At 35.6% G+C, this 18,273-nt stretch overlaps 1 protein-coding gene across 5 annotated transcripts in view; it reads left to right on the top strand.

The window, feature by feature from the left end:
- ATM (ATM serine/threonine kinase) overlaps window positions 1-18,273 on the top strand; it is a 55,273-nt gene that overhangs the window by 20,402 nt on the left and 16,598 nt on the right. For all 5 annotated transcript variants that reach the window (XM_058858527.1, XM_058858792.1, XM_058858441.1 and 2 more), the window contains 19 exons: window positions 70-269; window positions 1,592-1,766; window positions 3,329-3,493; window positions 3,745-3,877; window positions 5,275-5,370; window positions 6,131-6,302; window positions 6,697-6,838; window positions 7,474-7,650; window positions 8,012-8,180; window positions 8,577-8,664; window positions 9,017-9,172; window positions 9,910-10,018; window positions 10,798-10,886; window positions 10,992-11,094; window positions 12,181-12,329; window positions 13,255-13,359; window positions 13,856-13,975; window positions 14,849-15,083; window positions 16,425-16,592. In XM_058858527.1, coding sequence (XP_058714510.1) covers window positions 70-269; window positions 1,592-1,766; window positions 3,329-3,493; window positions 3,745-3,877; window positions 5,275-5,370; window positions 6,131-6,302; window positions 6,697-6,838; window positions 7,474-7,650; window positions 8,012-8,180; window positions 8,577-8,664; window positions 9,017-9,172; window positions 9,910-10,018; window positions 10,798-10,886; window positions 10,992-11,094; window positions 12,181-12,329; window positions 13,255-13,359; window positions 13,856-13,975; window positions 14,849-15,083; window positions 16,425-16,592 — 2,751 coding nt within the window. The remainder of the gene's footprint in view (window positions 1-69; window positions 270-1,591; window positions 1,767-3,328; window positions 3,494-3,744; window positions 3,878-5,274; window positions 5,371-6,130; window positions 6,303-6,696; window positions 6,839-7,473; window positions 7,651-8,011; window positions 8,181-8,576; window positions 8,665-9,016; window positions 9,173-9,909; window positions 10,019-10,797; window positions 10,887-10,991; window positions 11,095-12,180; window positions 12,330-13,254; window positions 13,360-13,855; window positions 13,976-14,848; window positions 15,084-16,424; window positions 16,593-18,273) is intronic.

Here is an 18,273-nt window from a genome sequence, read left to right as displayed (position 1 = left end):
TTAAGTTTTTTCTTGATATCTGTATTGACATTATGAATAATTTTTTATTCATATTTTATTCATTCTTAGGATTCATTCCAGAAAATCCTTCTAGCTCTATGTAAGCATGCATCAGACACCAAAAACATGTATAAGAAACACAGAGTTCTTATAATTTATCATTTTTTTGTTGGTCTGCTACTTAAAGAAATCAAAGACAGTTTAGGAGGAGCCTGGGCTTTTGTCCTCCGAGATGTAATTTACACCCTGATTCACCACATCAATAGCAGGTAAACAAATTACCTCTAGTTCTTCCTGTCTCTAGTGCTCCCTTGCTCCTCTAACCTTACATTCTGATATTGCTAGAAGATGTTAATTAATCTGGAAAATTAATTATAAATTGCTAAAATTAAACATTAAATTGCTGTTTTATAATTTCAGAATTTAAACATAGAACACTTAATAAAATATGGAATGTTTTTTGTGCTAGCCTTGTATATAAATGTTTGCTGTACTGCAGGTTTTGTATCCATAATAGGCTATCAAATTGCAGAAATAAGCAGTGTTAGGAGATTTTGATGACAGAGTTAGGAATTTAAAACATACGGTAGAAGAATTCAAAATGTGGACTAAAGTTCAAAGTAAGCACTTGTCGAATAAAATGTACTTACTGAGTTAATAAGAGTGTTGACATTTACATTCTCACCAATAAACTTATAGTAAAGTGAGAATTGGTACACGTTATCATAGCATGCTTTCAGATTGAGAAAACTGGTTCTTCATCAGGTCAAAACAGGTCCTTCACCAGTAGAATTTTTACCTTTTATATACGAAGATGACAGCTATTTTCTTACTTGAGCTTTAGCTTCGCATTTCCCAGGCAGTTATTAGCCTACTGAGTTTCTGTACAAATTGATTCCTTGGCCAGTTTGAAGCATTTCATACCCTGAGATGTTAATGAGATGTGTGCATTATAGTATAATGCACATATAGTAAATGCCATTATTATGGTATTATTATTATGTTGAACACTGAACAGTGGTGAGGGCTGCTGATGCACTGGAGAGCAAGGCTTCCTTTTAGAGGGACCTTGGAATTCACCTCCACAAAAAAAAACCAGCCTGGGAACCTGATCTGAATTTGAAGCTGACCCTACTTCAGGGAGGAAGCTGGACTAGATAATCTCCTTTATATGGGAGATAGTTCTTTTATAATCTAATTTTTTTTAAACTAATGGTCATTTTAGATAGAGGAGGATTCAGAGAGCATGTTTTCCATTTTGTTCTGCTTCTGTCAAGATTGTCCTGACAAATAATAGTCTAAAACTTTTTTGTTTTTTATTTTTTGCTATATATATATTTAAGATTTTATTCCATTTTCTAAAGTGAATTTCAATTTCAATTTGTATTTCTGTATAACTGTATTTCAATTTGTCTGTGTCTCCTGAGCTAAGTCATTATAGCTGATCCATTGAGTTGATAAATTTTAAAGTTTAGAATCAATTTGTCCTAACTTTTTTTTTCCTTTTCCCTTATTATTCCTTGATAAAATGCTGATGGTCGAGACAGTGACAATTTGTATTTCTTTAATTTCACTTCATTTCCTGTGACAGACCCACCATAGTCAGGGACATATCCGTGCGCAGCTTTTCGCTCTGCTGTGACCTTCTGCATCACGTGTGCCACACAGCTGTTACGTGTTGCAGCGATGCTCTGGAGAGCCACCTTCACGTTATTGTAGGAACCCTGATACCTCTTGCCATGGGCCAGTCTCAGATTCAGGAACAGGTACTTTTGTGATGCTGCTTATTCCTTACCTGTCAGATTTCCAGTTCATGCTCACTGTTCTTAAGGCTCTATCTGTACTCATGTTCAATTTTAATTCCTATGCTTTGCAGATTTATATAAAAACTAGTATTTTGGATGTAATACTATGCCTTTAATAAATGCAGCTTCACTTTTGGCACTACTGTTTTGCCAAGTAGCACATCAAGTAGCTAAGCAGCTTCATGGGTGACTTAATGGGAAATATGATGGAGACCTTTGGTACAAGAAGGTGTCTAAAGGACAAAGAGGAAATGTGTGCAGAGAATAGATTTCAGTAGTTCAGCTATTTATTTGATAAATGATCATTAAAAGTAAATGTAGCACAAACCTTAAAAAGGAAACAAAGCAGTTTCTGTTGTGTGACAAGTATTGTTTCCCCTCTGGTGTTGCTTTTTATGTGCATTCTGCTGGGGGTAAAAATATAAGAGGATTCAGAGACTTAAAATTTGTAGCTGTAGTGAGAAGAGTCTGCCTCTTGCACTTCAGTTCTCATGTTGCCTTCTGGCTTAGTCTGGTCCCATTGTACCATAGACATTGACATGGTTGCACTGTAGCCTGCTGTCCTCCTCCTTGTACTTCTGGGGCTGTGGTGACCCAGCTGAAAATAACCTGGCAGTCTTGTTTCACAGCTTTGTGATTGTGCTTAGATTTACGATAGTCTGTGTAAAAAGTTGTGCATGCGCATCTGCAAAGGCCACATGTCAGAGGATCCCTGAGCAGGAGAAAAGTTCAGAGAGGACAGAAATGTCTCTGAATTGGAACTGATGTCATATGTGAAATCTTCTCATATCATAACTCCTGCAGGGATGCCCACCCTCTAGTGATCACTTTTCAGGTTCTTCTTTTTTATTTTTTCATCTAGCATTGGATGGAGGCTAGTTGATAATTTTCAGGTGAATACAAATCTTCAAATAAAACCCTTATCATTTAGATTTAAAACACCTCAAAGGTGCTTGGATTCAATATCCAGTTGCACTGATTTTTAAGAAAGTGTACATGCAATGTTTTTGTGAAGTATGGTACCTCTTTGACATTCATTCAAGTTGTAAATTTGTTGTTAGACAAATTCTGCCAGAGTTCAGTGATTTGAGTAGTAAGGTATGATATATAGGCATTTGTCTAAATTCCAAATTACCAGCACTTTAGTGAGAACAGTAAAGTCCTAACAGCACTGTAACTGCTTGGGCTGCAGTGTGTTGTTAAATCATTGTGAATGTCATAGAGATTATATTGCTCAGCATTTGAAATCAGCTTCATCAAAAGACAGAACAAAACTGCAGGCTGGGATAGTAAACGCTTAGATTTCTGTTTGGGAGGAGAAAGAGCAAAAATGCCCCACCATTTTAGAATATATCAGTGGTTTCCCCAAGCCTCTAAACATCTTTAAACTTTTAGCAGTGTAAATAAATTATCTTACAGTTTAATGAAATATAGCAAAATACAAACTTTATAACCTGGATTAGAAATACAGCTCAGAAATATTCCTCTGTCTTTTTTGGTTTTCATTTACTTTTTATGTTCAGGTCCTATGCTTGTTGAAGTACCTGGTGATAGATAATAAGGATAATGAAAGTCTGTACCAAGCAATCAAGTGCTTAGATCCTTTTCCTGAATACCCAGCTTTTCAAGATTTGCGAGCAACTCAACAGAAAATAAAATACAGTAAAGGACCATATTCTCTTTTGGAGGTAATTACATTTTAAAATACATCTCATGGCATAGTGTTTTTTGTAATGCAAACTTTACACAGAAGAATAACTTTCTAACTATAGTTTAAATGACACATGTGGATTCTTTTTATTGGCGGTTTCAGCCACGGAGATACTTGTAGGTCTCCATTTTCACTTTGCATCCACATTGTGAACTTGCTGAGAGCCACTTCTTTACCCAAAGCCTTTATTTGTATGCTATATGTGCTTAATACAGAATTGTTTTGCAGGAAATTAATCACTTTCTCTCGGTTGGGATTTGTGATTCACTGCCCTTAACACGGCTTGAAGGACTGTATGATTTACGCAAAAAGTTGGAACAATATAAAGATCAGATGAAGGATCTCCTAAAAATTTTCCAGGGTACTGATATGTGATTATGTGTTCTATTTCTTTTCTGCCTGGTTTTAGGTGCTTAGTGATGTACCCTATTCTAATTTGACACAGAATGTTTTATTTTTTGTCTTGGTTTTTGTGTGTTAAACAATGTAATCATATTATAATTTGACATGCAGAGTAGATTGACATTTATGATTCATGCAACATCAAAAGCATCTTTAGCAAAGTGCATTATAAATAAATAGATGAGGTGTTACAAATGGCAGAGAGGATAAAATACCCTTCAAGCTTTTCGCCTGGGGCATGTATGATTGTAAGTGACCAGGATAATATATTAATCTCCCTGCTCTTCTAAATGAAATTAAATGATGCTTCAATTTATTAAAGGCATGTTAGAAAGTAAAACTCTCAGAACAAATAGTAGGATTTAGTTTAATTGAATTTTGACATGTTGCCAGGATTGTGTTTCAGCCCTCAGTCCAGACTCAGTTCTTTCCTAGTTTTTGTTTTAAGGTAATTGTGCCAGACCATTTCACTTTTCTCCTCTACATCAAGTCTTCATCAGCTTGTATGCGTGACAGGAAGATAAAAAGAGATGGTGTGATTAATTGTAAACAAATACAAAGTAAAATTTGGATAGGAATTGTAATGGTGTAAGGCCACAGTGCAAGTACATTTTGGCCCCCACATCCTGTATGTCATTTACAATTTTACAAAGAACTCTCTTTGAACAGTGTTAGTGAAAGAACAACAAGCTTGTGTGGAGCACCTTCCATCAGAGGAGAGTCTTGTGAGATTGGAAAAGAGATTGAATAGGAATAGATAGAGCTGTATGAACTGATGAATGGAATGATGAAGCACAGTAGGGAACACTTGCCACTTCTATCACAGTACAAGAACAGATTAAATAATCTGGGAGCAGTTATACAAGAGAAAGCATGTAATTTCTTCAGTATATATTCACCATGGCATTTACTACTACTTCCTATGGAGATTAACAACATAACTGACCTTAAAAGGAGTTGAACATATTTTACAGAGACTATTAGGTATGAAGATGTGCTCAAGGCAAAACCTGAGAAGTACTTCCTCTTGCTTTGCTGGCAAGCTTGATATGCCTTATAATAAAATTGTATTAAGCACAAGTATATTGTTCTATGTATTCATTTTTCTAGCATAGGTGCATTCTAGTTTGGGGGATTATTTGGTTTATTCAAATGCACAGACATTTTTCCAAGCCATGACAAATAAGAAAAATCAGTAATTTAGTTAATGTACTGTTTAATACCATCTTGCTTCAACATTAATAATGCATATTGACATTTGTAGGTAAAAGACACTGAAGCAATGTTTTCTTCTAATAACTTCATATTACAAATTTACTGACATGCTTGGCATCTATTTTTCTTTCTGAATGATAGAAAAGCCAGAAGATTCTGTAGTAGTGAAATTGGTGGTGAGCTTACTGCAGCTGTCCAAGATGGCAGCTAACCACACAGGAGAAAAGGCAGTGCTAGGTAAGTTAATTAGTCCCACAGGCAAATTAGTGCTGTCATTGCAATCACCAGACTGAAACTGGGGTTATTCTCGGTGTTACTTCTCACTGTGCTTCCCACGTCAACACACATGCAAACTATGAAGAAAAGAGCAGGGGAATAGATTTTGTTTTCTTTCTGATGAGCATTTAACATCCCTTGTTAAAAATTATTTTCAAGGTCTGTTTTGTTTTGCTTTATTTTATCTTTTTTCAATAGTTGTGTGTTTTAATAAAATATTTTGTCTGGAAAGCAAATGAGGGACATATTGATACACATTTTTATATAAAATGTAGATTAATTCTTATTGAGTTTCCAGTCTACTGTTTGGGCTCATACAGGCTACTGTTTGTATTTACCATACCCTTTAGTGATTGAAGATGAGTGATTCTGACCTTTTCCACTTGCCAGTTTCTGGCAGAAGCAAATATAAAATATGTATCTGATCTAACTTGGAAAATCTACACCCATAGGCACTACTAGAAAACTGAGTTAAAAAGCATAACTATAATAATTATGAGTTTTAAGCTGCAAAATTTGTTAATGTGTAATTTTAATCATAAAGTTCCTTTAGTGATTATTTATTAATGTTTGCTGCTTTACATAACAGTGTATGTTAACACATAAAGAAAGTGAGTGTGCATAAAGTAATGCACACTATGTGCATTAAAAAGTAGTGTGAGACCTTGTTTTAGTGTGTGTAAAGACTACAGAAAGACTATAAAATCACTTGCATTTGCAGAGGCAGTTGGAAGTTGCTTGGGAGAAATAGGTCCCATGGATTTCTCCACCACAGCTCTTCAGCGTGCTGAAAATGCACTGGATTCTAGAGCAGCAGAATTACTTGAAGATAGAAAACTTCAGTGTGTCTTCATAATGTTAATTCAAATAAACACTGCTTTAACAGATAACTGGTGAGTATACGTATTTATTTACTAACTCAAAAGCAAAATAGGAGCCATTAGGTTCTATGTTGTTCAGATCACCTCAGAGTAACTCTGAAAGTGTTAGAAAGGCTGGATCTGTTAGTGTCTATGTGCTTCTCCAAGTCTCAGATTATTTACCCAGTCATTCTGAGATGTTTCCTAGAAATTCTGTAGTAGGATGCAAGCCAGAGAGTCTCCTCCGTGCTGTAGAGGACAGCAGTGCTGTGGCTAGTGAATAGTCAGGCTTTGTTTTGTAACAAAATAACGCAGTGAAACCTCAGACTGTGGAATAATTTATCTTGTGTACTTACAAATGTGATTTTGAGAACCAAATACGTGAATGAAATTAATAGTAACAATGTTGTATGTGTTCTTTTTTCAGTATTGGTGTTAGAGCTGCTGCTGTGTCCTGTTTGAAAAACGTATTAGCCACCAAGTCTGGCAATGAATTTTGGGAAGCTTATAAAAGTAAAGCTGATCCCATGTTAATCTATCTACAGCCTTTCAGAACATCTAGGAAAAAGGTACTTCTGATAAACCTTATATACATGGCATATGGAGTAGAAAAAAAAGAAATATATATATATTTTTAAAAGAGTGAATTTGAAAATATATTTGAGATAGGCTTTGATAAATGCCAAATTTGGTGTCAGTATAATTGCAAGTCTGATTGCATTTGTACTTCTGTTACTTGTTTCTATTTTACGAGTTGCAGCTTTCCCTTCACGTAGGAAATGACTGTTTTGACATTAGAAAGCTGTGTGCTTTCATTTAGGCAGACAGTTTTTGATTACATAATCAATAATGTAATACATTCTTTCTCAGCATTCCAGTGTTATTTGATGCAAAAAATGATGGAAAATAAGCCAGAAAAAAGTGCAAACTAACCATAAGTCAGATAGTTCCTAATTTTCAGTATTTTTATTTGTAAATTAAATGTAATGCCTAATATGACCTTATTGATGTTACCAGTAAAATTTTATTTTTATTACTTTTGTATTTCCTTGTAAAACTTTATATTTGCATGAACGAAAATGATATTGTTAATCAGCTGACAGACCAGTAATAGTTAATATGTTTTAGTGTGTGCACTGCAGTACGGCTTTTTAAAATGCCATAGAATTTTTTTCTATTTGCAATATGTATGTTTTCCTTGTAGCTTCTTGTAGTATCTCCTAGTGATGCGGAGGCTCCTTTAGAAAGATTGGATGACACGAACCTGTGGATTCCTCTGGGAGAAAGTCATGAGACCTGGATCAAGCACTTAACTAGTTCAATACTGGACAGTGGAGGTGTGAAAAATGAAGTTCTCCAGTTAATGAAGCCACTGTGTGAGGTGAGGTAAAATCGTACATTTGTACATGTATGTGTGCTGTGGTGCATAAAAATACAATTACTCATCTTGATAGCAAGTAGTAATTTCTGCTATTAAATAATTCATGGCCTTTGTGGTCATATATTGCAAGTACTCATAAAATACACTCTCAAAATATAGGATTTGAGAAATAATTGCAAACATAGGTGATCTTTGTATGGCTGTTTTAAGTGAATGCCAGCACGACCCTATGGAGAGGTTTGCATGTTCTTTCTCAAGCATTGCAAGTTTGTTTGGGCAATTGTGAGTTTGGTTGTAACCTCAGAAAGACAACCAAAAAGCATTTCTTTCTTAGCATCTGCTGTCCATTATTGTTTTCTAGGTGAAAACAGATCTGTGTCAAACTTTGCTTCCATACCTGATTCATGATATCCTTCTTCATGACTCAGATGAATCTTGGAGAAATCTTTTGTCACTTCATATCCAGAAGTTTTTTACAGCCTGTTGCAAATTTGCCTCATCTAGTAGATCTACTCCAAATTCTGATTCAGGTAATGCCATGATATTTTTGTTTCAGCTAAAAGAGGGATTCTGGTTATGAAAAAACTATCTTCTGATATATTAGAATATTCTATATTACATATATTCTGATTACATGTATGATATATAATACATATATTAAATGCATGATGTGCCCTTGTAGGCAGGCAGAATTTAGAAGCTTCTGCCCAGCTGATCTTTTTCAATGGAGATACCAATAATTTTGAAGCTGTTCATTGGCAGCACCCAAGAAGTATCTTCTGTCTAATTTCTTATTCATAACTGGATTAATGTTTAGTACTTGCTGATTTTTGATGTTATCCAGTGTCAAGTGCAGTGTTATTTTGTAACTGGATATGTTATGACAAAAGTTCATTATATTCTTTCCTTTGAAATACACATCCCAGAACAAGAAACCCATAATTTTAGAAGTTTGGATAAAGTGTCTCGACGAGCCATGCTTGCTGTTGTTGATTACTTGAGAAGACAAAAGAGGTGAATTCAAACTTTTCAAAACATTGCCTTAATTTAATTGTGACTGTTCAAAGATCTGTTGGTGCTCTAGACTGAAGAAAAAGAACATGGTAGAGAACATGTTGGTTAGAAGAAAAGATATAGTAGTGACTTTGCATTTGTTACAGAAGTGATATGGCTACCCTTAAAGGGCTCTAACTGCTGAAGGAGTTTTCTAAAATACTTTTGTCTGTTAAACTTCTTGTGCTAGGAGTTTTCCAAGGGCTAAGATAAAATTTGCCTTTGGAAAGCTTTATAGTTAATACTGGATTTATTTTGTTTAGTGCTAGAGAGAGGGTCTGTTACAGCAGTATTTAAGTCTTTATTTAATCAGATCTGTTTCAGGTACAGTTTTTGATGACAGCTTCTGGCTAGATCTGAATTATCTGGAGGTTGCTATAGCAGCACAGTCTTGTGCTGCTCACTTCACAGCCTTGCTCTACGCAGAAATCTACGCAGACAAGATAAATAGGGACAAGCAGCAAGAAAGGTAGGAGCAGTGCTGTTTCCTGACATTTCTGGTTCAATGGATTGTGTTTTGTGAATCCCAGCAATGTTTTGGTTTCAGTTAGATGAAAAGTCAAGGAAGCTTTAAAAATATTTCATAGGTGTGTATATGGACATGGAGAATATTTTCAGTCCTTGAATATGATCCAAGCCTCAAAACAATGTCATGTTGACTTGTAATCAGAAGCTTTTCTTAGTGCTGTTAGTTACATTACAGCCAGAAGTTAATCAAGGGGAGAAAGAAAACCGAAGAATGATGACCAGAATTATATGTGAATAGAGCTAAATGATCCTTGTAGGAGCTTTCTTCCATGACAATTTTCTTTATTTTCTCATCTAGGAAGTTCAAACCACTGTAAGGCAGTGAAAATATAACAAAAATTTGGTTGTAAGTGCATACATTAACTACTTGCCTTTATTCTTTCACAGAGGAAAGAGCACTAAAGGCAATTTGATTTAATAAAAGATTAGAAATTACAAGGTTTTGGGGGGGGGGGTTCTCCAAAAAAATACCTTGGTGTTTAAATCTCTTGATGCTGATATTCCCAGCTCAACTGATCACTTCCTCAGTTTGGTGGAGAGCCATACTGAATAACCTGGGGATATGACAGTCTTGCATTTATTGTTTGTGCCCCTTATTTCTTGAGTATTGTCTCAGAATTTCTTTAATTCTCTATGTGAAACTTCATTTAACTTTACTGGTTGAAACATTTCTTTTAGATCTTCTTTTAAAGCAGCTAAGAGTTTGACATTTGAAGAGGAAAGTCAAAGAACACCTATTACTACTTTGAATGAAAAAAGTAAAGAAGAAACTGGCATAAGTTTACAGGTACTTGTGTGTGCTTCCTAATCTGAATGCAAACCTTCTTGTATAATTGCAATTAACAGTAGGTTTCATCTGAGCTGAAGATAGATCTAGCAGAATTCAAAAAGTTTGTTGTAAAGTTTTCCTCATACTTTAATTCAGACTGAACTCAGTGGCCTTCCATACAAGTTAAATTAAGTATTTGTTCACCTGAAAATTAACTGGCAAGTTTTAAATCACAGCAAAGCAGACTTTGTTTCCTGAAAGAACTGACTTCAGGGTGGTAAGCCAGCCAAATATTTTTCAGTTTGTCTTATCACAGATATTTGTTCATTAAAAATCAGCAGGTGATTTAGAAGTTGTCATTATCAAAACCAAAGTAGTATTATCTCCCTCAAGTTTATTTGATATATCAGATCTGATCCAGTAGCCTTGTCTATGTTACTTCTTTGCATAGTTCATTATTCCAGAACTGTGCTTGTGTAATTTTTAAGATGCATTGCTTAGCTTGTGTGTCTGATGCTCATTCAGTACTATGCCTTTTGCTTTTCAACTAGCCCACTTAAGGCCCAGTTCTAGATCTTTTAAAAATAAATTAGCATTGAAAGTAGGTCTGAAGATTTTGACTGGACTGCATAAAGTTTTTTTCCCTATCACAGTAGCGGGCTCAGATCCTACATAAAGGGAAAGTAAGCAGTGATGTTACCTGTAAAAACATTTATAAACTGATATGATGTATGTAAAATTAACTTGAGCTGGTTCCCGAAAAAATGTAATTCTTAGTTTTGTGGTGCACATTCTAGGACCTTCTCATGGACATCTATAGAAGCATTGGAGAACCTGACAGTCTTTATGGATGTGGTGGAGGAAGAATGTTACAGCCATTAGCACGGTATAGTTTATTCATATTCATATTTGTTCTTATGTTCTCTAAAAGCATTGCTTTCATTTACTAGTAAGGAACTTAAATAGGAAACTTCTTTTTCGCTTACAACAGGATAAGAACATACGAGCATGAAGCAGTATGGGGAAAAGCCCTTGTAACATACGACCTTGAGACAAGCCTCTCTCCATCTACTCGCCAGGCAGGAATAATAGAGGTAATATTATTTTATAAGAGAAAATGAGTGTAAGAAGTGATATTCATCATACTGAGTCATTTGCAGTGAGTCCAAAATTGTTGTGGGGCTGAAAGTGATCTGTGCTCATTAAATCTATCCCATTGTCATAGGCATCCAAACTGTGTATTAACAAGACATTATTACTTGTATTAACAAGACAACTCAGCATTTGTTCTAAAAACATTAAAGTTCTTAGTCCTCTTGTCACTCACCCGTGATCTGCATCATGGTTAATGAATTTTGTGAAATACATAGAAATAAGTATATTTAATATTATTCCAGATTTTGGCCAGCTCATAAAATAACAGGATATAGAAAATAATGTAGTTGGTTATTTTTGCTATCTCATTCTTTAAAATTCTCCAATATGAAACAGTGTTTTTTCTGATACAGTAGATAAAAATATTGGAGGTTATTTTAAACCCTTAAAATGTGTTCCCTTTTTAGCCTAAAAGTGTTTATTCCAGCTCTATAATAATGTAGCACAGATGTGTTTCCCCTCATTTAATTTTCCTATGGTACTTTGAATTTATTACCACAAATTATTTAGTACCACTGTTAAAATTCCATTGTGTTTGTCCTTCATATTGGCTTGACATGTAATCTGATTAATTGATCACAATTATAAAGACATTATGGCCTTCAAACAGATAGGAGTTATAGGAAATCTTTTCAAATCCTCATCAGGAGAAACAGTTCATTAAGAAGTAAAATTCATTTTGACTTACCACCAAGGAATGATGGCACGGAGAAATGTGAGCTGATAGTTAATTTGAAGTACAGTGTGAAAACTTAATTGAAAGAGTGCCAACCACAGTAGTAATAAAATCATTTTCCTAGAGTTGCAGATATGAGTAGTGTGATTGGTAGTCTTGTTAAAGGGTTTTCATCTTATGTAGTGTAGTTATAAAATATACTATATATATATAATATATATAAATAGTTATGGTTCTGTCTTTCCTGCAAAGGATTTTTTGTTTCCAAAAGTAAAACAAAGCCCTTAAAAATACCAGTTCAGTTTAATAAAGGAAGAAAATCAATTTTAAGTAATTTTCTTAATTGCAGGCTTTGCAGAATTTTGGGCTTTGCCACACTCTTTCCATGTACTTAAAAGGGCTGGAACATGAAAACACTGAGTGGTGTGCAGAGCTCCAGGAAATACGCTACCAGGCAGCGTGGAGGAATATGCAGTGGAGCCACATCTCTTCTGTCAAGTAAACCACCTTATCTGTTTGCTAGTTCTTTAAGCTTGTTCTTTTTTCAGATCCAAGCAAAAAAAGACAAAATTAGAATGTAGTTTTTGTGAAGCAGGTCACTTAATTCATCTTAATCATTGAATTGAAGAGCAGTGTTTTTCACTTAGGCTTGTCTGTTTTTTTCTCATATACTAGTTGAATCTTAAGTACAAGAGAGGGATAGAAAGCTTTTGGTATCTGATTTATAAAAACATAGGGAAAATATTACTCAGTAAGTCACAAGAGGTTATCAAGTCCTTGGATAAGCAAATACCAGTATTGATTCATGGCTACTCCCTCATAAGGAGTAATGGCCTGGAGAGAGGATACTGCTGAATGCCTGGCAGCAGCTATTTGATATGACTGACCAAGGTCTAGTGTGAACTCTCTCCTTCCTTAGTACAGCTGCATCATTGCACATTGCATTAGGAGAAATACAGAATAGACTCACTATGTTTTGGCAAAAGCAAATCAGAAACTCCTTCTACATCAATTTTTAGTAGTCAGGAGAGTTTTTTTCTTAAGAGTCTTACAGCAGCATGGGGAGCATACTATTTGTGTACTCGTTCTCTTCTCCTGCATGGTCTTAAGATCATTGTTTGGACACACCTGGAGAACTTCACAAATAGCCTGTTGAATGGCATATGCCGTGCTATGTTCAGAACAAACTTCATATAGGTGAGCTAGAACAAGATCCAAGATTCAAGAACAGCGTGAATTTATAAAACAGTAAATTAATTTAAAATGTAAAGCATGAGAATTATTTTTATCATGCAAAACAGCAACCTATCCAACTGCAGAAAATGTACAACTAAAAATATTTGTCACAAAGACAAAATTGACTTTTTATAAAGAAATAATGGTTTTAATTTTATTCTATGTTAACTCTTGTTTTATTTGTTAGAGATGAAGTAGGAAGTCGAGGGTACCATGAATCATTGTATGATGCTCTTCAGTCTTTACGAGATAAGGAATTCTCTGCTTTCCATGACAGTCTCAAAGATGCCAGGTAACAAATTGTATGCAGATACTGTGATGTTAGAGAGAGAGATGATGTGTGTGTTTGTAGTCACAGGCTATGTATGAAAGATTATCTTGGGGTTTTATGGGCCCAAATAAAGACTCATGCATAGAATAAAAACTACTTCCAGACTGCAGCTCTAAGTTTTTTAATTTCAGTTTGTCATCGGTGCATATGTAATTTGTGTGCTAATTGAAGATACATTTCCTATACACATTCATTTCTTTGTGGACCGCTGAAGTGGATTCCAATGCTGAGTGCTCTTCTTTAGCTGAGCTGTCACGTAGATTTTGGAATTTCTGTGTGCTTACTGTGCTTTCATTTACTGACAATTTTTTTTAATTTTAGTGGTAATACAAAGTAACTCTAGAGTGAAGAGTTTTGCTTTCTAAGTTCTGTTCACTGTATGGAAACTATGTTATGGATTCTTTAAATTACTTGCAGATATTAAATAAAATAATCTATTTTTCTGTCAAATCCACAGAGTGAATGAAGTAAAAGAGCTGTGCAAGGGGAGTCTTGAGTCTGTTTATTCATTATATCCAACCCTTTGCAGACTACAGCTAATTGGAGAACTGGAAAATGCAGGTCTGCTGTTCTCCAGGTGATTTCTTAAGATTGTTTCATACCACTTCCTCAGTTTTCAGGATTTTTAGTGATCAAGCATAACACAAAACTTAAAATTACCTCAACAGATATTATTCATCAACTTCTCAAACTTGATTCTGAAAATGATAAGGATTTTAGCTTCACTACATGAAGACAATTTTAGATTCTCTTTTATTTCCAGGCTGGCTTTATTTGCAGTCTAATTTGAGTTATTTGATATCATGCCCATACAGCGTTTTAAATAACTGTTTTCTTTCCTTTATACTGAGTTCCCTCATACTCCAAGGTAGCAGTCATATCTCCTAGCTTCTGGTTTACTCAAATAACTGAATCCTCCTCTTCTAGTTTCTTTTCTAAAAATGTTTTCCATTTCCATAAAGACATACATAGCTTTACTGAAAGCTGTTTCAGTTTGAATAATTTTCTTCTTGGACCTCTGTTACTATTAATATTCTTCCTAAATTCTTAAGATTGTTTTTAATCACAGGAAGGTATTTATCTCCATAGTGCTATTAAAAGTGAATTTTTTCTGCTATAGTATCAGTTAGTAGCTAATTGTCACCCTACAGTTTCTTCAGGAGCCCTGTGTTTGAGTGTGATTCCCCTTGCCAAAGGAACACATGTTTTTGGTGCGTAATCAAGAATTCTTACAGAGGAATAGTTCACCTGAGTGTTGTACTTCATGTTTTTAAAACTGGAAGGCTTCCAGTTTAGTCTTCATATGGTAACCATTGTAGGGGTTTTATGACTATTTCTTGAAGTGTAGATTTTGAACTTTCTCAGCAGCTTACTTTTTATTCATCTTGAGTTTCACTGCTATTCAGTGAAAATTAATAACAAGCCTTTTTTCTTCTGGGAACAATTGCAGATCTGTTACTACTCAACAACTGAATGATGTTTATTTGAAATGGCAGAGACAGTCCCAGCTTCTCAAAGACAGTGACTTCCATTTCCAGGAACCTGTCATGGCTCTGCGCACTGTAATTTTGGAAATCTTACTTGAAAAGGAGAATGAAAATACCAAAAGAGAATGTATTAAAGACCTCCTGACCAAGCATCTAGTGGAGCTCTCTAGATTGGCAAGAACTGCTAAAAACACTCAGGTAACAAATGTCAGGAAAAATCAGGAACAGACATTTAGTTTATTTAGTTTATAAAAGAACTTCATTTTTAAGAGTACTAATGATTAACTGTATTCTAAGTTTATTCAATAAATCAATTAATTGAGACTTAAATGATGTAGAATTTATTAATAAATTCTATTTATGGGCATATTTTTAGAATTTTGTTCACAAGTGTAAGCCACTGAATGAGGTAGATAATACAAAAACGACATTTTTAGTAAAAAATGCTCTTCTAGCTCTGTTTCTCATTTTGGTGCAGTTTTACATATCCAGCTTTCACTTGCATCATGTGTTATAGTGTTCCAGAGTAAAACTGCAGAGATAATTTCATTGCTTTTCTGTATTTAGTGTTGTGTTCAAAGTTTCATGCTCTAGAAACACCAATGCACTGTAGTAAATCTCTTTCTGTGAATGACTTACTGGTATTTGCAGTATCAGTGTTTTTTTCAGTTGCTGATGCATTTTAGGTCCAGAGTCAGCCTTGGCTTGTTCTAGGTGGTGCATCTGGATGAGTAACTCAAAAAGAGTTACAGAATAACAGTATCCTCCAAGAACCTCTACAGAAAACAATTCCAGCTAAATACAGAACCTGAAAAGGTGTTTAACACTTCACATTTGTGAAACTAAACGAAACTTTGATTTCAGGAAGGCTCTAAGTATTTTTATGAATAATGATGAAATCAATAGAACAGCTGTCTTTGATTTCCTGAATTTGCAGAGGCACTTTACTCAGTGCCCTTGAAGCTGTTTGGGAGAATGATTTCAGATGTTTTCATCTCATGCCTTCCCAGCCACCAACTCTGTGGCAGTGTCCTGTAAGAGCCTCAAGTTTGTTAAAAGCATCGTTTGCTCCTTGTGCTGTCATAGTGATACTTAGTAGTGAGGATGGTACTTTACCAGTGATATGTGTGAAGATGTAGGCATGCAAAAGAATTAGTGTATGGTGGTGCCATTTTAAAAATTATTTTTCTGTGGTCTGTAATAATGTATGTGATTCATGTAATAATAATTGCTAAGCCATAAATCCATTAATTCAGTAGGTACTGATTATAGAATTTCTCTACCTCCAATTTAAAATGTTAAACATAAATACTTTTAGAGTTTGTGAGTTTGATTCCAGTCTATTTTTGTTGGAAATCAGGATTTTCTACAAGTATATAGAAAAATTCATATCTTTGCTACAAATAAATTCTTAGGATTGCATGGGCAGACTATGCTGCACAAATAGAGAAAATGGAAATTGAATCTGAAAACAAGACTTGCTATGAGATACAGATATTATACTTAAAGAATTGTTCATGATTATTTTTTCAATTTCAGCTTCCAGAAAGAGCTATGTTTCAAATCAAACAACATAATCCAAATGGAAATGGAGTTTCTGAATGGCAGCTTGAGGAAGCTCAGGTTTTCTGGGCTAAAAAGGAAGAGAGTCTTGCGCTAAATATACTTAAAACGATGATTAAAAAATTAGATGCAGATTGGTTTCAGGTATGTGTTTCATAATGTATAAATTTAATGGGAATTAAATTATTTAAGATCTTAGTTCCACTTTCAGTGGAAGTTTTCCCATAGAAGAAAATTAAAAGCCCATCTGCAGTATTAAATACTAAATCTGGTTTGTACTTTCAAAATGTCTGAAAGCAAAAAAACCTGTGTTAGCAAATCTTGTTAGGGGTTTTCAAAATGAGTCTGTAAGATTGGAAAATGTAATAATTCACTATTCATAGTCCAACAATAAACCATATCCCTAAGCACCACATGTACACATCTTTCAAATCCCTTTTAAATAGGGATGGTGACTCCATTACTTCCTTGGGCAGCCTGTTCCAATGCTTGACAATACTTTTAGTGATTAATTGTCGCCCTGAAAACTCAGCTTCTGAGCTTGCTGACATGGTTTTCTAAAGACCTTCCCAGGACAGTAACTATAAACATAGATATGTGTACATTCTTTCTGTTACACGTCTTGTGATGGACATCTCTCATGGCCAGTGCAGTGAGAAAGTGTTATCCTGACCATCCAATCCTTGGCCGTGGTCAGAAGCCTATAAATCCTGGGAGGGAAAAATAAACCTCTCTCTTTCCTTCACCACACCTCGACCTGTGTCCGTGTGATCTATTAATCTTCAGCGGCAACAATTAATATCCAGTCTAAACCTCCCCTGGTGCAATTTGAGGCCATTTCCTCTTCTCCTACTGCTTGTAGCCTTAGAGAACAGACTAGCCCCCACCTGGCTGCACCCTCCTTTCAGGCAGTTCCAGAGAGTGATGAGGTCCCCCCTGAGGCTCCTTTTCTCCAGGCTAAACACCCCCAGCTCCCTCAGCTGCTCCTCACAGCACTTGTGCCCCAGACCCTTCCCCAGCTCCGCTGCCCTTCTCTGGACACGCTCCAGCCCCTCAATGTCTTTCTTGCACTGAGGGGCCCAGAACTGAGCACAGCATTTGAGGTGTGGCCTCAGCAGTGCCGAGTCCAGGGGGACGGTCACTGCCCTGCTCCTGCTGGCCACACCACTGCTGATCCAGGCCAGGATGCCATCGGCCTTCTTGGCCACCTGGGCACTGCTGGATCATGTTCAGCTGCTGTCACCAGCACCCCCAGGGCCTTTTCCACCAGGCAGCTTTCCAGTCACTGCCTGCAGTTCTTGTGGCCTCGCACTTACATTATTGAACCTCATACAGTTGGCCTTGGCCCATCAATCCAGCCTTTACAGGTCCCTCAGGATGATGTTTTGTTCAAATATGGTGTGCAAATACTTGACTAGAACTTAATTTTGTACCACTGTGGTAAAAATGCTTTTATGTCCATACCTCTACATTTACCTGTGATGACATTCTTTGAGAATTTCTGGAGGATAAAACATTTGCTTTGAATCCATGTATGTTCTTAAGGAATATCACACCTCAGAAAAGCTGAATTATTTTGGGCCAAGTTCTCTATACATTCCAGGGCAAAATGAAGAGTTGCTGCTCTTCTGATTTTTGTAATCTCTCCATGAATCAGTTAAAGAGGCCCTCCAAAGGTTTTGTCCTTCCTTACATTTACCCTGTCCATTTTAGAAGAATTTGTGTTCTCACAGTGTATGATGTTTACATACATCTTTCACAGTCAATGTTGCCATCTTGGTCACATGGTCTTTAATATATACCCTATATTAGAAGCATTTTGCAA

Source organism: Poecile atricapillus, chromosome 1, assembly GCF_030490865.1.
Source record: "Poecile atricapillus isolate bPoeAtr1 chromosome 1, bPoeAtr1.hap1, whole genome shotgun sequence".
Taxonomy (NCBI): Eukaryota; Metazoa; Chordata; class Aves; order Passeriformes; family Paridae; genus Poecile; species Poecile atricapillus.
This window is presented reverse-complemented; position numbering and strand designations above follow the sequence as displayed.